This window comes from Schistocerca piceifrons, chromosome X (genome assembly GCF_021461385.2).
Source record: "Schistocerca piceifrons isolate TAMUIC-IGC-003096 chromosome X, iqSchPice1.1, whole genome shotgun sequence".
NCBI lineage: Eukaryota > Metazoa > Arthropoda > Insecta > Orthoptera > Acrididae > Schistocerca > Schistocerca piceifrons.
In genome coordinates, this window is record NC_060149.1 from 546793141 (window position 1) to 546815979 (window position 22839).

The 22839-nt window shown below is 39.6% G+C and overlaps 1 protein-coding gene and 1 pseudogene across 1 annotated transcript; both read left to right on the forward strand.

The window, feature by feature from the left end:
• The first annotated feature begins 508 nt into the window (after window positions 1-508).
• Window positions 509-2146, forward strand: LOC124722514. The gene has a single exon (XM_047247667.1). The coding sequence runs from the start codon at window positions 509-511 to the stop codon at window positions 2144-2146; it is 1638 nt and encodes a 545-aa protein (XP_047103623.1).
• Window positions 2147-10467: 8321 nt separating this feature from the next.
• LOC124722515 overlaps window positions 10468-22839 on the forward strand; it is a 29341-nt pseudogene continuing 16969 nt past the window's right edge.

Below are 22839 nucleotides of genomic sequence, written 5' to 3' on the forward strand. Positions count from 1 at the left end.
TGAAACCGATTCAAAAAAGTGCTGGATCGATCATTTTCAGTCTGCACACGGATTATGTGTGAAACCAGAAGCCCTGGAATTCTCCAGTGAAGAAGAATTTTTAAAATGGAAAGAAGAAATGGAATGTGCTACACATTCCAAATTCATTCAAAGCTGTGGCACTAAATTTTACGATGAGGGCCCCACATGTTATTACGTTTGCCATCGCTCAGGTCAGTTTACCTCCAAAGGTGATGGGAGAAGACATCTGAAATTGACAGGAAGCAACAAAATTAATGGCAAGTGCCCTGCAGAGATTAAAGTGCAATACAAAGAAGGAAAATGCCACGTTACTTTTGTGTCCACTCACGTTGGTCACGATCTGGACCTAAGTCATCTCAACCTGACGGAAAAAGAACGGATGAAGATAGCTGAAGACATTGCTGCAGGAATTCCATTTCCTACTGTCCTCCAAAAAATTCAAGAAACAGTGCAGAGTTCGAATTTGGAGAGAGTGCATCTTACAACGATGCAGGATTTGCATAATATTGCAGCTGCGTATAACCTGTCTTCAAAGTCAGTCAGACATTCAAATGATGCGATCAGCGTTAAAGCTTGGGTGCAAGAAGTGCAGCAAAGTGACAATCCATGTGTATTGTTCTATAAGCCTCAAGAAACAATTAATGATCTGTACCCTGAACTGAAAAGTGAAGACTTTGCATTAATTATAATGAACAACGCACAAGGCGAAATATTAACAAAATATGGAGGTGACTGTATTTGTGTCGATGGAACTCATGGCCTAAATGGCTATGATTTTGAAGTTACAACATTACTTGTACTGGATGATATGAGGCAAGGATTTCCATGTGCTTTCCTCATATCTAACAGGAATGACTCAGATGTTTTGAGTATATTTTTCAATTGTGTTAAGTCTCAGGTTGGACAGATTTCCCCAAAAGTATTCATGACGGACCTGGCAGAATCGTATAGTATCGCTTGGAACAAAACAATGGGACATCCTGAAATGAGACTTTTCTGTACCTGGCACGTCGATAGAGCCTGGAGGGCCAATATTAAGAGCAAAATTAGAAGTTTGGACAAGAGAAACGAGGTGTACAAACTTGTTAAATCGTTAATGCAGGTAAGAGATGTTGTTGTGTTTCAAGAATCGTTGGTAAAAGCATTGCAGAAACTCAACAGCGATTCAGAGACTTCAGAATTTGGTCACTATTTCAAGACGTATTATGAAAAAAATGTGAAGTGTTGGGCATATTGTCATAGGATGCGATCCGGACTCAACACAAACATGCACCTGGAGAGCATGCATAAGACATTGAAATATATACATGCTAATGCAAAGCAGGTAAAACGTTTGGACAAAGGTATATCCGCTTTGATGTCGCTTGTAACAGCAAAGCTGTTTGACAGGCTCATTGTCAACGTGAAAGGGAAGCTAACAAGTAAAATGAAAAACATTCGCCGTAAACACAAATGCAGCATTCTGATGAATAAGGACTCAATTAGGAAGGTAGGCAGAGGTTGGGAAGTACCAGCCACAAAATCACATGAAGTTTACCTTGTACAAGAAAATAATATCTTCTGTAACTGTAAATTAGTGTGCACTGACTGTAAAGTGTGCATTCATAGGTATTCCTGCACGTGTATTGATTATAGCATTAAGTTAAATATGTGCAAGCATATACATGTTTGCCAACTAGACAGTACAGAACAAAATCCTTTTGAAATTTCTGAATTACAAGATGCAGTAGCTACAGATGTTGGAGATATGTCTTGCATTAATGAGAAAGAAGTGATTTTGAAGCAAGTAAGTGGAAATGCTAATTCCTGCACCCCAGAAGCATTGGCAGAAGAGAAGAGAGAAATTATTTCTAGGTTTTCAGAAATTGTTTCTGGTATGTCAGCTACTGAAGTTCAGCTGGCTAACAAAATGGTGACTTCGTTGAAGGTTAATGTAGGTGCTGTTCGCACCAGTAGTGGTATCTCTTTCATTAGCCCACAAAGAAGTCTCAAGAGGAAACTTTTGCCCCAGAGGAGGCTGTTTTCAACAAAGAAGACAAGTTCCTCAAAACGCATATCCATGGCAGTTCCTAATGCAGAAGAAACCAACAACATCCTGAGAACACTTCTGGATGAAGAGTTATAGCACATTAGCTAGCATGTTGGTCTCGTATTGTGGAACATGTTGGTTCTCTTCTGTGTCCTGCCATCCAGATTTAGGTTTTTTATTATTTCCCTAAATCACTGAAGGCAAATGCTGGGATGGTTCCTTTGAAAGGCCAAGGCAGATTTTCTTCTCTGTCCTTGAAAGTGCCACAGCTTGTGCTCTGTTTCTGATGACTTCACTGTTGACAGGATGTCAAACATCAATCTTCCTTACATCTTCACCATCCTCTGGTATGGCAGTTCTGCTGATGTGTGGGATATTATGCACTGCCAGGAACTGATGCTGCTTTTGCCACCAGCCTAGAATGGTAGCATTGCTAGGTCACTCCGCTCCCAAGCCGAGCTGGGCAGTGATGACTGTGATTCAGGCTCAGTGTAATACCTGTTGATGACTATGCATTTGTCACCCATCCCTAAATTAAAACAGAGTAAGTTACAATCATCAACTTGTAATATATATTTATTTTTTATCCAGCTAGATGAGTAACACACATACAACTGTTAAACAGGTTAAATATTTTCTTATTCTAGCTGGGAATATATCTACATCTGATTGTTCACAATCAATTTTCCTGATAATGTAACTCATTTACCTAAAAATAAATTTCATAAATAAATATTATTTCATGATCCGTATAAACACATGGAGGTGGAATTAGGAATGAGTGGATAAGTCATTCTGATATACAACTCAGCTGAAAGCCTTTTTGATTCCACTTTGTAGTATATATTTTACTTTTTTTTTTTAAATCCCCTATTTCAAAAGTTATCTGTAACCAAATGTCTCATATTCCAGAATGTTTTATTTTTAACTGGTTGTTATTTCCATAATACTGGCACATAGTTTGTACCCCTAATTTATCAGGGAACAAAAATGCCTTTTGTATTTGGAAACAAGTAATAATTTCAAACTTGTCATTAATCCAAGTAACATCCTGACACAGATGCTAACAGAGTAGATACTAAGTCTCACTGGCTGTCTGCTGGATGCAGATATTGATTGATTGTTTGAATGGGGAGAGGGATCAAATGGTGATGCCATCAGTCCCAAGTTCCAAAATGTCAGAGGCTGCGGGAGCAAAAAACCAACAGCACAGTCTAGTCGATGGCAAAAGAAAACAGTCAAAGATGCAGAAGGAACCCTGGGGTTGCAGGAAGAATAAAGAACAGGAGTAGGGGGAGATCATAATGTGCCTCACTCATGCTATGTGCAACAGGGTGCTGGAATCACTGCAAACCCACGCCGGTCCCCACATCACACCATGACTGTGACAATCGGGACAACACCAGGGGAAGATGACACAAGAAGAGGGGGTGGGGAGGAAACAGCACAAAATTCCAAACAAAATGGAGAGAAATGGGGGAGGGAAACCTGGCCGGAATGAAGGCAATGATGAAGGCCTCCAGTTATGGAAGAAAATTCAGGTACTTAAATATAGGGGACAAACCACTTTTAGGATGATAACCGAAGACAGATGTAACTACGCAAGGTCGTCTGCTAACGTCTGTAACAATGAAAAGTGGAAGAGCATGTTTAATGCAAAAGGCCAAAAGATGGGGGAGTCTAGTAAAATATGGATTACAGTGAGGGGTGGGGGGCGGGGGCAGATCATTATGGAGTAAGAGGCTTGAGTCAACCTGGTATGACCAATACAAAGATAGCAGAGGATGGTAGATCCGCTGTAGGCCATGCGGTACGAGTCCCCTTATTGCTAGAAGTTTATTGGGAAGGTGGTGGACTCAAAGAGTCAGCCCAAGACTGAGCAAAAAGGAATCTGATGTGAAGCAATACGATTTCACATCACACTGATAAACCATAACCTTGACACCCGAATAAAGTGGTCATTATCAATGTGGTTGTCCTTACAGCCTTTCTGAACAAAATGAACGCCTTGCCATTCCAGACTGCCCTGAAGTTCACCAGTTTGGAAGATGAGGTCACTATGAGAAATGACACCCTGAAACATATTCAAAGGCTATTGAGGAGTAATGGACATCAAAATGCACTACTCAGCCACACCAATGGCCACCTGGAATATGAGCTGTTGCTGAGAGTTCCAATGCTCCAGAACGACAAGCCACTACTCCTAGGCATACACAGGGAGGTAGCAGCTCAAGTATCAGAACTGTGATCCCTGTGTTGTCAGAGGACACAAGCAAAAGAGTACATAACACCCCAAGCACATGAAATGGGTACCATGCTAGCTGTAGAGCATGAAAAGGACAATGGCTTCAGGTAAAAAATGGAAGAGCTGGTAAGGCCACATGCCAAAGACTTCATGTATGGTGGTGTTCCCCTTGTGGCTCACACCATGGAGACCAAATTTAGAGGAGTTCAAACTCCAAAGAGGGACCAAACACTCCAAATAGGAAAGTGAAAAGCAAGAAGAATAAAACTGTAATAGATAGCAAAAAACCAGGATTGCCAGGCCAGCGTAAGCAAGGAAACAGAGATATAAAGAAAGGGAAGAGGGAAAGAAGTGAGGACAGGGATGGATGAGCACGGGAGAGTTAATGCAGCCTGGAAAAGTAGAAAGGATTCAATTACTAGGAGCCTTATGTGCTCCATGCACAAACTCACAAAATAGTTATGACCTCACAAAATAGTTATGACCCCTCTCACTGGGGAATGGGGACGGGGGATGGAGGGATGGATGCAGATATGGAAACATGATCCTGTGATGTTAAAGATAAATAAATAAACTTTTAAATACCTGAGTGTTAGTGGATTTGCTCCAAATATCCACTGGCCAAACTGCAAACCTGGGGTACAGAGGTCCGACTGGCCTTCCTGACAAGTCTATTTCTCATGCACCACCATCCATTGGAGCAGACAAACTATCCAACACTGTTGACACCATTATAGTGGCATGCTGTATTGCCATGCTAGGTGTCAGTCATGACAAAGCATCATAGTGTACACAGCTACTCACTGCTTACTCTAGAGTCCTGCAAATAAATATTAAATTTACTAAGCATATACGAATTCTGAGATAACTCACAACTCATCTCAAAAATGTGCATAACATAGAATCAGTCTCTTACCTAGAGTGAAACGAAATGACCGTATAGCATTTCTGTCCGGGAGATCCTATGCAGAACCATTCGGCTGCCTACTGCAAGTCTTCACCAGATGATGCCACTTTGGTGATTTGCATTTGAAAAAAAGGTAAAGTGGTGATAATGACAACACATAACCCAGCCCCCGAGAGGCTAGACTCTCCGACTTGGACAGGAATTGCACCTGAGACCCTGCGTACCTATCAGTCTCTCTAACCACACAGCTACTGGGACAGACATAGCTAGCTAAGGTGGCATGTTGGATGTGTTGCTGCCATTTTCAGTGACACTTGCTGTGTCACACAGACAAACCGACAGGCCCTGAAAGTAAATATTAAACCAGAGTGCAGACATAGTACATTGGAACAGAACAGTCACATTGAGCATATGTGAATTTAGTGATGAGTCACAGGGCATTTCTGTATAGTGCATAACACTGAATTAATCTCATACCTGGTGTGGTGTGAGGAAGCTCTTGCTGCCATGGCATACCAAAACCTTGCTGATCACTCAGTGTCAGGCTCTGTAAGTAAACAATTAAACAGTAAATCACAATGCAGGCATTGTATATTGGAACAGGAAAGTAACATTGGGCATACATGAAGACAGAGATGTCTCACAAGCATTTCAGTATTGTGCCTAACACAAAATTAATCTCATACCTGGTGTGGTGTGTGGAAGGTCTTGCTGCCATGGCAACCCAAAACCTTGCTGATCACACTCAGTGTCAGGCTCTGTAAGTAAACAATTAAACAGTAAATCACAATGCAGGCATTGTATATTGGAACAGGGAAGTAACATTGGGCATATATGAAGATAGAGATGTCTCACAAGGCATTTCAGTACTGTGCCTAACACAGAATTAATCTCATACCTGGTGTGGTGTGTGGAAGGTCTTGCTGCCATGGCAACCCAAAACCTTGCTGATCACACTCAGTGTCAGGCTCTGTAAGTAAACAATTAAACAGTAAATCACAATGCAGGCATTGTATATTGGAACAGGGAAGTAACATTGGGCATATATGAAGATATGTCTCACAAGGCATTTCAGTATTGTGTGTAACACAGAATTAATCTCATACCTGGTGTGGTGTGTGGAAGGTCTTGCTGCCATGGCAACCCAAAACCTTGCTGATCACACTCAGTGTCAGGCTCTGTAAGTAAACAATTAAACATTAAATCACAATGCAGGCATTGTATATTGGAACAGGGAAGTAACACTTGGCATACATGAATATAGAGATGTCTCACAAGGCATTTCAGTATTGTGCCTAACACAGAATTAATCTCATACCTGGTGTGGTGTGTGGAAGCTCTTGCTGCCATGGCATACCAAAACCTTGCTGATCACACTCAGTGTCAGGCTCTGTAAGTAAACAATTAAACAGTAAATCACAATACAGGCATTGTATATTGGAACAGGGAAGTAACATTGGGCATATATGAAGATAGAGATGTCTCACAAGGCATTTCAGTACTGTGCCTAACACAGAATTAATCTCATACCTGGTGTGGTGCGTGGAAGGTCTTGCTGCCAATGCAACCCAAAACCTTGCTGATCACACTCAGTGTCAGGCTCTGTAAGTAAACAATTAAACAGTAAATCACAATGCAGGCATTGTATATTGGAACAGGGAAGTAACATTGGGCATATATGAAGATAGAGATGTCTCACAAGGCATTTCAGTATTGTGTGTAACACAGAATTAATCTCATACCTGGTGTGGTGTGTGGAAGGTCTTGCTGCCATGGCAACCCAAAACCTTGCTGATCACACTCAGTGTCAGGCTCTGAAAGTAAACAATTAAACATTGAATCACAATGCAGGCATTGTATATTGGAACAGGGAGGTAACACTTGGCATACATGAATATAGAGATGTCTCACAAGGCATTTCAGTATTGTGCCTAACACAGAATTAATCTCATACCTGGTGTGGTGTGTGGAAGCTCTTGCTGCCATGGCATACCAAAACCTTGCTGATCACACTCAGTGTCAGGCTCTGTAAGTAAACAATTAAACAATAAATCAGAATGCAGGCATTGTATATTGGAACAGGGAAGTAACATTGGGCATACATGAATATAGAGATGTCTCACAAGGCATTTCAGTATTGTGTGTAACACAGAATTAATCTAATATCTGGTGTGCTATTTTGGACCTGTTGCTGCATTGGTTGACTCAAAGTTTGTTGCACATACGAACTGACAGGTACAGGATTATAAATCATGTTCCATGCATAGAACAGAAAAATTGCACTGGAGATGTGTGAAATAGAAGATATATCACATGCAGTGTGGTCCATTTCATGGAATTACCATCACATACCAGGTGATGCTTGTTGCATGTCTCACTGCTGTGTGTGCCACTGTGTTTTCACTCAGTAATTCTAATGGTATACTTAATCTGCCATACAGAGAAAGCACGTTATTCTCCAAGCATTTACTCAATGCGACATATTAAATTTTCATCAGTGTTATAGCAGCCTATTACTTGTGAGTCATCTGTGTAGAGGATGGTATCAGACTGAACAAAGCATGACATATCATTGTGTACTCTAAGTTCAAACTTATTTGCAGGTTCCAGCAATACTGATAGAATGACTGAGTGGAAATACAGCAGCACACCACAGCAAATAAAAAATAATTTAACTGTGCTAACCCAGGAATTGTTCACTTCACCACAAAAAAAGGCTGTGGAATGTTTATGTGAAATACACTATTTGATAAAAAAATGTGTCAAAAAGATATGTGTACCAGTAATTAAAATGATATCGTGGAGTTAACAATGCAGGATACTAAGTAACAAAACAAAATCATGAACACCATAAATAGTATCACTGATTAAATTTTAAAAAAATATATCTTGTGCATATTTTATTTCAATCATCACCTAATGTATTATTTTTTGGGGTTCTCAGAAAACTAATTTCCTCAATGCTTTTAGACTACAAAAAATACTATCCGAGCCATAGTGGGAGCTGAAACATAACACACAGGTTTTTCAGTGAGAGTGATTCAGTCAGAGACTAGAACTACATGAAAAAACTCCACATCACATGAACATGAAATTTATAAATAAAATCTGAAAGGGGAAGTATGACAAAATAGTAATAATAATACTGAAGCACACATGGTAAGATATCTGAAGGATATTGATACTATATCATACTGTAGAAAATGTACCGAATGATAATAATGTCAAGTAGCAGCCCTATCTGTCTAAAGAAGTAACACCATATGCACTACCACAATAGATTATTGCCTTCGGTGATAACCATGTATTGTCTACCTGAAGGAGTAACTACATATGTATTATAACCTAGATTATGGTTATCAGTTTGTATAAAGAGGTGGAATTGATAGGGAACTTATGTCACTATCTTCATTTGTATGAGGCAAGTTATGTAATGATAAAATTTTGAAGTGATTTTCATGTCAGAATGTTCATACTACATCCCAATGTAGAACTAATCACAACAGATTTGGGCACATGAACATTTAAAATATTTTAATATTAAATGCAAATAGTTGCAAATTAATGGTACAGACCTCCATCCAGAAGTGTTCTCAGGATGTTGTTGGTTTCTTCTGCATTAGGAACTGCCATGGATATGCGTTTTGAGGAACTTGTCTTCTTTGTTGAAAACAGCCTCCTCTGGGGCAAAAGTTTCCTCTTGAGACTTCTTTGTGGGCTAATGAAAGAGATACCACTACTGGTGCGAACAGCACCTACATTAACCTTCAACGAAGTCACCATTTTGTTAGCCAGCTGAACTTCAGTAGCTGACATACCAGAAACAATTTCTGAAAACCTAGAAATAATTTCTCTCTTCTCTTCTGCCAATGCTTCTGGGGTGCAGGAATTAGCATTTCCACTTACTTGCTTCAAAATCACTTCTTTCTCATTAATGCAAGACATATCTCCAACATCTGTAGCTACTGCATCTTGTAATTCAGAAATTTCAAAAGGATTTTGTTCTGTACTGTCTAGTTGGCAAACATGTATATGCTTGCACATATTTAACTTAATGCTATAATCAATACACGTGCAGGAATACCTATGAATGCACACTTTACAGTCAGTGCACACTAATTTACAGTTACAGAAGATATTATTTTCTTGTACAAGGTAAACTTCATGTGATTTTGTGGCTGGTACTTCCCAACCTCTGCCTACCTTCCTAATTGAGTCCTTATTCATCAGAATGCTGCATTTGTGTTTACGGCGAATGTTTTTCATTTTACTTGTTAGCTTCCCTTTCACGTTGACAATGAGCCTGTCAAACAGCTTTGCTGTTACAAGCGACATCAAAGCGGATATACCTTTGTCCAAACGTTTTACCTGCTTTGCATTAGCATGTATATATTTCAATGTCTTATGCATGCTCTCCAGGTGCATGTTTGTGTTGAGTCCGGATCGCATCCTATGACAATATGCCCAACACTTCACATTTTTTTCATAATACGTCTTGAAATAGTGACCAAATTCTGAAGTCTCTGAATCGCTGTTGAGTTTCTGCAATGCTTTTACCAACGATTCTTGAAACACAACAACATCTCTTACCTGCATTAACGATTTAACAAGTTTGTACACCTCGTTTCTCTTGTCCAAACTTCTAATTTTGCTCTTAATATTGGCCCTCCAGGCTCTATCGACGTGCCAGGTACAGAAAAGTCTCATTTCAGGATGTCCCATTGTTTTGTTCCAAGTGATACTATACGATTCTGCCAGGTCCGTCATGAATACTTTTGGGGAAATCTGTCCAACCTGAGACTTAACACAATTGAAAAATATACTCAAAACATCTGAGTCATTCCTGTTAGATATGAGGAAAGCACATGGAAATCCTTGCCTCATATCATCCAGTACAAGTAATGTTGTAACTTCAAAATCATAGCCATTTAGGCCATGAGTTCCATCGACACAAATACAGTCACCTCCATATTTTGTTAATATTTCGCCTTGTGCGTTGTTCATTATAATTAATGCAAAGTCTTCACTTTTCAGTTCAGGGTACAGATCATTAATTGTTTCTTGAGGCTTATAGAACAATACACATGGATTGTCACTTTGCTGCACTTCTTGCACCCAAGCTTTAACGCTGATCGCATCATTTGAATGTCTGACTGACTTTGAAGACAAGTTATACGCAGCTGCAATATTATGCAAATCCTGCATCGTTGTAAGATGCACTCTCTCCAAATTCGAACTCTGCACTGCGCTAACGTTTCCTGTCCGATGCCGACCACCAAACCGGGAGCTGAATCGCCGCTGGCCCCCAAACATCGTTGCGCCGACTTTGCCGCCGCACTTCGGAGCTGGGGCCGTTTCCATAGCCAACTTGCAAGCCATTCCAAGCTACACTTCGGAGCTAGGGCCGTTTCCATAGCCAACTTGCAAGCTGTTCCAAGTCATACCACACGACAGCCTACAGCATCAGGCAGCAATCGTCACACAGCAGCAGTCTCAACAAAGCTAAGTGTTGGCAGCAGGCGCATCAATTTCTCAGTTCTCTATTTTACAGTCAGTTTAGCTATGGAGTCAGAATTTAGCGAGATGATGATAAAGAAGTCAGCTAGTGATGTTGAGTCTACAGGGAGTTGGGGTGAGCCTCAGAGCCCACATGGACAGGGAAGAGAAGCAAAAGCTAATGTAGTCGCTATGCTTAGATCATTAATGAGCCAAATGGGGGAATTTAGAACTGAGTTAAAAACTGATGAGGGGGCATTCAATATTGAATTAAAAACTGATATAGGGGATTTCAGGACTGAATTAAAAATGGTATGGGGGATATGAAAAGTTGTGTGAGGGCAGAAACCAGAGAATTAAATGATAAATTGGGGAATTTATGAGGAAAATTTGAGGAGGTAGAACGAAATTTAAATGCTAAGATTGATGCAGTTGCTGTTGAATTAAAGGGTAGAATTGATTCAGGCAGGCAGTTGTGTGACATGAGGAATGATGAGTCAAGGCAAGCTCTGATTGATGTAGATCAGAAGATTATTGCCAGTTGTGATAAAACCAGAACTTTATTGCTATGTCAACTGGCAGGCACAGCTAGTGACCTAAGAAAGGAAATTGAAAATGTGGCTGCTGTTACTGTAAAGAGTAATGTAGAAATTGACGAAGTTAACAGTAGATTAAGTAATGTAGAATTATGTGGAGCTAATGGAAGTATGAGATGGCTTTTGATACAAGTACCCAGTGGTAAGACTTTTTCAGGGGAAAGCAAGTACCATGCCATAGATTTTCTGGCAGCAGGCAAGGATTGTTTTATTGATGGTATGAATGACAACAGCAAAATTAAACTGGTAAAAAGATTGTTGGAGGGTTCTGCTCAGACATGGGCAAATCAATGTAGTGAACAATTTAAATCATATAGTCTATTTGAACATATGTTTCTAAATAGGTATTGGAGTCAAGTAAAAACAATGTAGATTACAGAATGATTTTGTGAATGGGCCAGTTTACAGAGGAGGTAGGCAAACTATGAGAGAATTTTGTCAGGAGGAATTAAGAAAGTTGGTAGATTTGGATGGGCCATTGGGAATTTTGACAAATTTCTAGTCTCAGGAGAATGTTACCCAAAAATGTACAGTGAGAACTGATACAGTGTCCAACCGAATCTGTAGAAAATTTCTTGGATTTTATTGAGAGGATGGACCAAGTAATGTGCTACAAGACAAACTCAGAGAGTAATAATTCAGGGAATAATCAGAGAAATAGTGGACACAGAAGAAATACTGTGATCAAAGAATCAGAATGATAATAGGAGAGAAAAGAGAGATAGAATTCAAAATAAAACTTGGAGGGATAACAGGCAAAGATTTAATGATGATGTCAGGTACCAGGAGGTGCATGGGGAAATGGAAACAGGAGTGATCAAATGCCAATGCAAGAACAGAGAGATGGGAGAGGAGAAATTAATGCAAGGGGACCACAGGGACTAAATTCTTTAAACTGAAATTTGTTCCTAACAGGGACCAATTTCGGACAATAAATCATGCACAAAATAGGATTATGAAATGGGAAAAGAATTGTGGGAGAAATAATGGTAGATGTTCTAGTAGATTTAGGCAAAATAATGGGAGGTATTTTAATGAAAGCAAAAGCAGTGGAACAAGGGAAGAGAAAGTATGGAATAAGAATTATAGGCAAACTAACAGGGGTTTGTTGATCATGATGAAAATAAACAAATGAGGGAAGAAAGGATTTGTGGAATGGAGGCCATTATGGGTAATGATGAGATGTTTGGAGGCTGGTTTTAAAAAAAAATGGTTCAAATGGTTCTGAGCACTATGGGACTTAAAAACTGTGGTCATCAGTCCCCCTAGAACTTAGAACTACTTAAACCTAACTAACCTAAGGACGTCACACACATCCATGCCCGAGGAAGGATTCGAACCTGCGACCGTAGCAGTCGCGCGGCTCCGGACTGCACGCCTAGAACCGCGAGACCACCGTGGCCGGCGCTGGTTTAACCATCATGATAAGAGGAGGACCTTTAGAAATAAAAATAATAGGAAATAAAAGGGATCAAAATGTGGGGGCATAATGAAGCAAATAGTATTGGTTTGGCAATTATGTTGAATAATGAGCATGAATGAGCTGTGCAACCTGTGGGAGAAAATGTGTGCTGTGATGTTGAGAGTGTGTATGAGAATGGCAGCAGAAATAGCAATGTGTTGAATGCAATGGAACTTTCAACGGTCGTAAGAAGTATAAATTATGTGGAGGCCACAGTGCCCGATTCTAATGTTGTTGCAAATGGAGATATACAAGGAGGTATACGCTGCAGCAGTGTGACTTTATTAAACAGTACCAGATGTTATCGTGGGTAATGATGTTGATATGCAGCACAAGGCTGCAGAATGTGTTGTTAATGTATGTGGAGGCACTCACTCTAGTAATGATATGTAATGTACCAGTGAACAAGCTATAGTTTCCGTAACCGATGAATGAGCAGTAGTTGTTGGTGAAGTTTTTAATGTGCAGAAGGGAGCTGCAGGTGTTAATATTGTGGTTGAAACTGTGGGAATTCTGTTGATTCAAGTAAGTTTATGTCTGTTGCTAATGATATTACTGAAGAAGCTGGGCAGACACATTTTTCCAAGGAGCATGGGAGAATAAGGCAGAGAGTGATTCTGATTTTGATGATCGGGTAGCCAGGGCAAAATGGTTTCAGAAGTGGCCACCTAATAATTGGAAGATTAGCTAGCATGATTATGCCAGGTAAATCAGGGATTTGTGTAGGGAAAGTGAGGTGTTCAAACATGCTTACAAGGAAATAATTAATGGGCATAAAGATGTTGAATCATTGGATGAAGAATGTGTATTTACGATGGAAAAAGATGGTATAAGTGATAATAATATTGTGAATAATGATAAAATTAGTGAGGAAGGTGAGGATCTTGATGAAATACAAAATTTCATAGCGTAAAATGATGAACAAGGGATAGCCATGCATGAGGAGCTAACTAATGAATGGATGGTGATGAGTGAGTCAATTTTGCAAAGTTGCACGAGCAGCTGATACCAAAGACCTGGGAGGAAGAAAAATATAGAGTTGCTAGGAAGCTATGGGGGTTGAGTGTAGGAAACTCTGGAATTAAAGTCCTTTGATTTAATGTTTTCAGAGGATAAGGATATTGAATCTTTTAGCGAAGATCGGGTGTGCACCATGACTAAAGATTGCATACATGAGATAGAGGAGGACTTGTTGTCTGAAACAGAATTAAAGCATGATTTTCTTGAAAAGGTGTAACAGATAATAGCTGTTAGTGTGGCAGGGGTCTGTGAAACTGCTATGGTGCATACTGGAAGTTCTGTGTCTGGGGAGGCAGAGCACTTTTATGATCATATTAAGAACAGGAAAACAGTGAAATTTCCAGTCACAGGGGTGAGAATTAAAAGTGTTACAGAAACTTTCAGTAAACCAGTGAGAAAGGTGGTAGTTCTAGACGTAAACATTGGAGACGAAGTATTTAGCCACTCATTATTGGTGGTCCCAAATTTAAGTATGAACCTGGTGTTGGGGATTGATTGAGTAAATATGAGTCATATGAAGATTATAAGGGCCAGATGGTAGAACTGAATATTTTTGAGGGAAGAAAAAGGGTTAAATTAAAAAATGCACTCAATGATGAAGAATTGGTGGCTAGTTTGCATGTAGGACAGTGCTTAATGGATGAGATAGAAGTTGAGAAAGAGATAAGAAGGAAAGTAAATGGTACAAAGGGGATTTATGAGGATGAGAAGGCAGAATTATATCAATTATTGAGTAGAAACAAAGATGTTTTCTGAAAATCCAGTGAAGGTGACTGATTTTGAGTATTCACTCAAAGTGAATCCACATGAACCCATTAAGGTCAGGCAATACCCTATAGCACTGGCTGAGAAGGAGGCAATTAGAGGATAATTTATCACGTGTATGTTAGCTAATTTTTTTTGCAAGGGACTCCTTTTTGTATACTATTTACATATGTGTTTTGTTTTCAGAATTTTCTGGACAGCTTAGTGGTTTTCATGTTTATCTTGGTAAAAGTATAGTGGTACTTGAAGTTGCAGTCACTGTACAGCACTTATTTGTACATGATAGGATGTGAATGTGAGAGAGGGACATTGAGTGGCATGTTTTTATTGTTTATAATGATATGAATATTGATTAAATTTTTCACGAGTGGTGATTATCATTTGGTCACACACCATTTTTTTTTTTTTGGTGTGTGGGGGTGGAGACAGTTCAGCATGGGATTGACTGAAGAGATTATGAATTGAATGGTGTACGTGTAGTATGTTCTTGTATTCATTGAAGAAATATTTAGATTTTAGGGGATATATAATTTGTTTTTATTTTTGTTTATAGGTTTAGGATTACTTAGTTTCAGGGGTATATAGGCTGATTTGTGGATTATGTTGTGCCATGGGTTATTTTATATATTTGATTTTCTTCAGTTTGCAGTGCTGTAATTTTCATTGGTGACTGAGCAGCAGTTACATTATTGTTTGGGTTAAAACTAGAGACACGGTTGTTGCTGGAACCTATCACGGAACCCAGCATATAACAAATTCTCGGGTACTATTCTGGTAACATATTTTCTTAGTTTCACTTTGGTTAGAGAAACTTTGTCTCAATGTTGTACAGTTGCAACGATTTGGGCCGTTTCTGTTCTTGAATGAAACAAATTGTTGCGATCAAAGAAAATTTTGTAGCCAACATGTACTTATTGATAACAATACCATCTCTGTATGTTTGTGTCAGGTTTCGCCCTGAAATTTGGCTTTAACTATGTCAGGTCTGGATAGCAGAGGGGGTCGGTTTACATACGACCGGTTCTTGGTACCCAGACAACTTTGCTGATAGGAAATTGATTGGGTGAATTTTGTTTGTTCCTGGTAGAATCAGGTTAGCTGACTGGCAGGAGAACGTGAGGAACATCGCCTGAGGTCCGAACTGCAGGACTGATGCAGGAGGCGCACCACAGAAGACAACAAAAGGTGTAGTGCTTACTGTACGTGCTGTGTAATTTCTACTAAGAAATAGAGTGCATTGAAACAAAAAGATTGAAGAAAAAGAAAAAGGACAATATTTAGAGGACTCTGAGAAAAATTGCTGGTTCATCTTTGATTCGTTCGTTTTGTAACTCACAACCTTTGGACAGGCATGTCAGCATTACAGAAATGCTGATGAATAAATGTATTTAGCGTAAGTTTAGTTAACTTAGGGTAGGAAGTGCTACCGCATAAGATAATATAAGGACTCGTTCATTTAGATTTTTCTGCTATCGTATGTAGAGTTTATTTTTGTGTATTATTTCGTTTCTGAGGGAGTAGATTGGATTTGGTGCTACTTGCGACACCATGCACTGCGTTTATAGAGTAGCAACTGGGGGTAATTGTGACCGTACAAGATGTTGGGGGGGGGGGGGGGGGGGGGGGAGGGGGGAGATTAGCGCGGCCGTTTCCCGCCGCAGAACACGTGGCTTGCGGTTGCTAAGGGGCCGTGGCGAGCCATGTGGCGAGCGGCTAGCGTCTACGCGGCCTTGGAAAAACCTGAGCTCTTGGCAGGGGCAGGTATGGCCGAATCTGTGATCTTGGAGAAATTTATTAGCCAGAGAAAAGTTGATAAAAACAAAACTAAGAGTGACACGGAGGTGCGAGTTGGCACTCAGGCACAGAAAAATATGTAAGGCTAAATTATCTAGACGCGCCACAAAAATATATAATAGTTTAAAAGTTATTATTGTCTTAAAACTTGTAAAATTATGGAAGTTCAAAAGCTAATATCGTGGCTATGCTTTGACCGATTAATATGAACAAAGTGTCCACTGATGCGGCTAGTAGAGCTGCAGTGAGCAATCATAGCTGATTTAGCATAGTGTGTACCATTTTTGAATGAGAGGTCGCAAAATGGGATTCGGCAGAGGGAAACTGTGTTTATGGTAATAAATAAATTTAAAGAGACGAAACTAGCGGCAGCATTATAAAGTTTAAAGAGGTAGATGAGTAATTAAGTATGTATTTTTATTTGTTTATTTTTGTTTAGTATCAAAAATCCGGGAAAAGTCAAATCATGCCACAAGAACAGTATTTGTGTAAAAACAGTGGCACATACAAAAACTGGACTTTAAATTGTTACTGTCAGGCAATTTCCATATTTTACAATATATCATAAATGTTTTTATGTTTAATTTTAGAATATTCATAATTTTTGTCAAACATTGTTTTGAGTTACGCATTCGTTTCGAGGGTGGATAGGGCGACCATCTTTGATGAGAGGGGAGTGGGGTTTGAGCGACGCTAAGAGACGGACGTGCCGCCCATCTGGGGGTAATAGTGTGTTGGTAGCCACATTCGGGGACGAGTATATATGTAGCGACGTTCGAAAGCTATCAAGTGGAGCGTAGTATAGTGGTTTAGGACAGCAGACAAGAGCATATTTTCTGTATTGTGAACAGACTGTCGAGCGCTGTGATCGCGAAATATGAATTTTATAGTGAAGTGTTGTAGCATCACTTATTAACGGCCGCCCTTACTTTAGAGCCCCTCAGACTGAATTTTAAGTGTTTGCTCAATATACTGAAGACTATTCGTGGAAAGATAGAAATAAACTACTTGTTCAAATTATAAATATTTTTTTAAATTTCACCGCAATACCAACCTGAATTGTTTTCTTCATATTTTATTTCAGCTTTAAAAATTGAGTTTACGAAAAATGTAGCCAAACATTGAGACCAGCCACATCTCTGGGCAGCTCAATTAAGCTGAGTGTAACAGATATGTATAGTTTCGTGCCATAGCACTGTTGTAATGTTGACAGTTATCTGCTACCTCATCAAATTTTCAACATTCCTAAGTAATATCAGCCAATTATGCAGAGCAACAACAGTATCGAAATAACTTTTACAATGTGTGATCTAAAGTTTTTCAATCTTTTATTGTTGTGTATTACCAAAACCAAGATAAAAGTGAGGTTCATAAGGATATGCAAAACTTTTCACAAAATATTAAGTGAATTGCATTGATAAGACATGGTATGCTTTTAGTCTATAAATTACCATTGAATGAAATTATCTAAATTTAATATGTAACCAACACAACTTAAGAAATAATGATAAACCTAGAGAAGGTATAAGACAGGTGTCAAAATATGTCTTGTGTTCGAAAAATATCATCTTTGGGAAGACAGATTTGTAAAAGAAACCATTTATTCTGGTACACCTATCAATATATTTGAAATAAATAAAGTATTTTATTCTGCACTAATGACGAAATTCGCCTTTTAGTCACCTTCAAGCGAGCGTTTACTTATGTCATTACATGTAGCATTAACAGATCTTACTTTATGTCATAAAAAGGAATCATAATACATGCTCTGTTACTGCCATACATAGAAGAAAATGAAAATGTACACTTGAAATTCAGTGAACAGTTGAAACTAAACATCTAGCTAATAGTACTTGTATGGAATGTTTTTTCTTTGCATTTGATGATTACAAATTTTCTCCAAGGACATTGTGTCAATTTTTGCAATTGAACACTTTATTTGAGATAAATACATTCTCTCAACTGAAAAGAACAGTTCCTTTTAGTTGATTAATAAAAATCAAGTTTATGCAGCAAACTGACAAAAATTAACTCAATGTTCTGCAGGATTCTTGATCTGCAAATAAAGTAGAAATAAAATAAAATCAGAACACAAACGAAGAACATATTATTTTAGTCTTCCATGACTATATGCAAGGTGATAGCTACCCATCACAGGAATCTGTTTGTATTTCATTTGACATGAGATCTGAACATGAAGTAAAAACAACACAAAGCAAAGTCATGAAACATAAACAGGGGTCACATTGAGGGTATTCCCTCTGCACTCAGACAGCTACGTGCATGCCTGAGTCTTGTAGCTTTGAAGTGGCACATAAATTTCTTATGGGTGATTCTGGCTGCCTCCTGCTACTTGCTTTGGCTACACATCGAGTAGACAGCATCAGGAGAAGACACTGCTTGAACACCACTTCAGAGTAGTAGGGCCAAGAAGGTCCTGGTGTATTGTGTTTGTGTGGCTTGCATACATGCAGGGGTAAGCATACAATCAGGGACAAATCTATTGTTCTATTAACCGATTTATGACGCTCTGGGGGTTCATTTATGACACTCTGAGAATAACTTGTCCTTCTGAGAAACCCTGACCCGTTCTCTCCCCCTTCCTCATACCCCACCCCTCTGAGATATCCCCAGACTCCCTCCAATTCACTGATACAACACAATTTTGATATCAAATTAATTCACAGATTAATTACATTGATCGATTAATTAACCCCATGTGGGAAATCCCCTAGCTCTACCCTCTTCCTCTCCCACTCTGCCCTCCCCTCACCCATCTCGAAATCAGCAGGAAAAACGCTGTCTTTGCTGGTGAGGAAAGACCCCATTACACAAAATTCAAATCAGTGTCATTAATAATAATCTATTGTTGCATATTTATTTAACCAGTTTGCAGTAGACAGCCTCCCCCCACCTGGCTAGAGCTCACGTCCACCCCCACTTTCCATGACATGTTAACTATAAGCACTGAGGAACAGAATGAAGTGGAGTAAATTAGCCACTGGTTTGGTTCGCCTGCGCTTATGTCTGTCATCCACTCGCCGCTGTAAAGGTCAAAAAGCACCAAATTTTATAATTACAGATTATGATACTAAATACCACCTAACACAGATGGGCTGTCAGATTCCTTTGATCTCATGGCCCTGGAAAAAGTACCATGTGGCGGCATTCTGTCGAGTGGGAAATTCTAGATTCACATCCTGTCTCTCTCTCTCTCTCTCTCTAAAGTGGCTGCTTCCTGTTCGCTTGTGAACCAACATCCTCAAACATTCACGCAGATGTTTCCATTCCTCCTCAAAATACTGTGTTTCTGTTGGCTAATGCTGGCAACAAAGAGAGAGCTGCAGAACTGCGATTTCAAAAATGGCAGGAAATAGTCCATCTGGACTACCCTACCAAATTAATGGTTTTACAGTTTCCAGGAATGACACACAAACATTCTGCAAATGAAATAATGAAATTTCCACCACAACTGAGATCTTGTATGCACTGACAATTGAGAACAGAAGCACACTCCTCCACCATCACAACCCATAACCAGTGAAAAGAACCTTCCATTTATGTCTTTGCACTGACCACAGGGCAGAAGTACCAGGAACCACAACCACTCCAACCGCTTCTCGTAAGCCTGTACACACAGGTTGGGAGAGAGGCCCGCACACAGGGCTGGCTCATGTGACATGCAGACCGAAAGTCGTGCTACTCCCCGAATAAAGCGCCAAGTGACAGTGACGCTTTGCTCAGTTGTGCTGACAGGTAAATGGTGGTAGCAAGCCCTAGCTTTCTGCTGACACAGATGACAGCTGTGATGTCCAACTCTGGTTATAGTGCTACAGATTGGCAGTGGGAATAACATACCACAAAAATACTTCGCTAATATAGACCACAACATTCCACAAAGATCGCGAAATGCTCCGCCTAACAATATATCACAAGTAGACTCTATAAAACATGCAATCACTAACAGCTCCGAGTAGATGCATGGTGCTAGAAAAATAACTACCTCAGTGCTCTTTGCTGGGACAACACGTCCGCTTCCCACAGTTTCTGGTAGTCTTGTGCCCAGGTCCATGAACAACTAGTGATCACATCACAGAGAGTGATGTAGTCCATCCCACATGTATAGACAGACGAAAGAAAGTCTATGAAGTAAACTTCAAAAACACTCACCATATATCGGGGATATTGTATGCAGAGATGTGTGATAACACAAGCAACCACCCCCATGCATTGCCCACAATCCACATGCTCACAGAAACAACCAAACGCATATTGAGTAGTAGTTCGCTATTCACCCAACTGGAGGGCGCCTCGAGTGTCGCCAGACATTGAGAGACAAGCAGTTGCACCTTGGATGTATATTTCTAACTGCAATTCCACCCCCAGCATCGAGTCTACCCAGTTTAAAAAATCTACTTCACCCATTCCGAGACAGGGATGTTGTTACACAAACACCTAGAACTTCACACGAAATATAGATTCCTCTTTCTTATACGAGCTATTTTCGAAGACGGAAGCAATCAGAGGGTAAACGCGTTTTCACATCACTAAAGTATCGCTATTTGTTCTGAAAATCATGTACAACAGTATGGCGTAGGGTATATTTCCTCTAAGTATGCTCTCATTAAGTAAAAATATATCTGTTCTTATCAGCTTAATATCTGCTACGTCCTGCATCACAGGACTAGAATATTAATCTCATCCTTGGATCATGATGATCTGCTAAAGGAATGCTTGCCCCTATCACAGGATGCTTCCTCGCTCTCGAATTCTTTTAAAGTAACCAAATGTTTCGTCACATGCTAAATCTCTTAAAATTTCATAAAAAGATCTCACTCCAACGGAAAAGCACCCGATTACCGCTCCTGTCAGCGAATCATCTTTGGTATTCTAGCCATTGCTTTCACTTGCCTGGCGGTACATTATCGCTATCCATTTGAGTGACTATTTAATTATATTTATCATGAGAGTGACGTTGCACGGCAAGTAGTTTTTTTCCTGCAGTCGGTAGCTCAAATGGGAATCCCTGGAGGGAAGGCTACGTTCCTTTCGAGGAATACTGTTGATAAAATTTAGAGAACCGTTACATGAAGCTGACTGCAGATGGTTTCTCCTGCCACCAACATACATTTCGCTTAAGCGTCACGAAGACAATATACGAAAAATTAGCGCACGTATTTAGGCAAATAAAAAATCTTTTTCCCTCGCTCTATTTTCGAGAGGAAAAGGAAAGGAAATGACTAGGAGTGGTACAGGGTACCCTCTAAGTGTAGTCTACCTATTAAGATATCAATCCATCCATTTATTGGTACACAAAACTTACAGAAGAATGCTGTCTCTTATTTATCGAGAATACAGAAGACAGAACTTCTACTGCTGATTGTATCTCGGTAAAATTCTTCATATTACCCACTAATATTCTGAGCACAGTCATTTCGCGAGATGTATGTGAGAGGTTGTAATATGTTCACCCACAGCTCATAGAAGAAACTGTATAGAGCTTACCTCTCAAATACCTTCTCGTCAGAGTACCGCTTCCCTGCCGTATCCTCACGAGACTTCCAGTCTTCGATATATAGGATTTGAATCCACCCGATTTCCATGCATAACAAATCTCCCTCGCCAAGTCACAGATCCCTGCTAATTCTCTCGAAATCCCATCACGTTCGGACAACACTGTTCCATTAGGTAGAAAGAAGGCTGTCTACTTCGTTACCCGTCACTGACTAGGCAGGGAGCTGTCACATCAAGAAAAATATGACACTAACGTACAGGAAGAAATTCATAACCATGCAGAGTATACATGGACTGCACAAAGAAATTCAGAAGCATTACACATACAGTTCATTAATATAGAAAGACTGTCCATAAATATCCTAATGTATATGTTCTTATATCCTTTATCGTATTAATGTGTTTACCATTCTAAAAATACGACAGTGTAATGGACTCAGAGCCTTCATTGACAGCACAGTTTCTCTCTCTCTCTCTCTCTCTCTCTCTCTCTCTCTCTCTCTCTCTCTCATCGTTATTTTTAATAACATCCAACGGAGTAGGATTACAAATAATGAAAACTTCACTAATGTCACCTGGTAGAGAACTCAATAAGATTTTACCACATCTCTCTCTTCAGATATTTTGAAAACAAATACTGTCAGTGTGTTGTTATCATGCATACGTGGTGATCCCATTAAATATACACGTACTGGTCCATAAAATTTTCTCCCCTGTACTGTAGGAAAATCATATTCCACATATTGCAACCACAAGAGAGAGGGGTTCCTGTGTATTTCTTTCATAAGCAGTTTTTTTTTCTGTAACATATCAAAGCAGTATATGATTACAGCTTTGTACGCCGCCATACATTTCGATTCCTAACATGACTTTGAGGTCTGTGTCAGGTGCTAAGCCGACATTGACACGTTTTGATCCAGCAGCTCTCACAGAAAGCTGGACGTCACTTGGTGTAAGGTAAACTGCTCCCACAACACACAAGATGGTTGA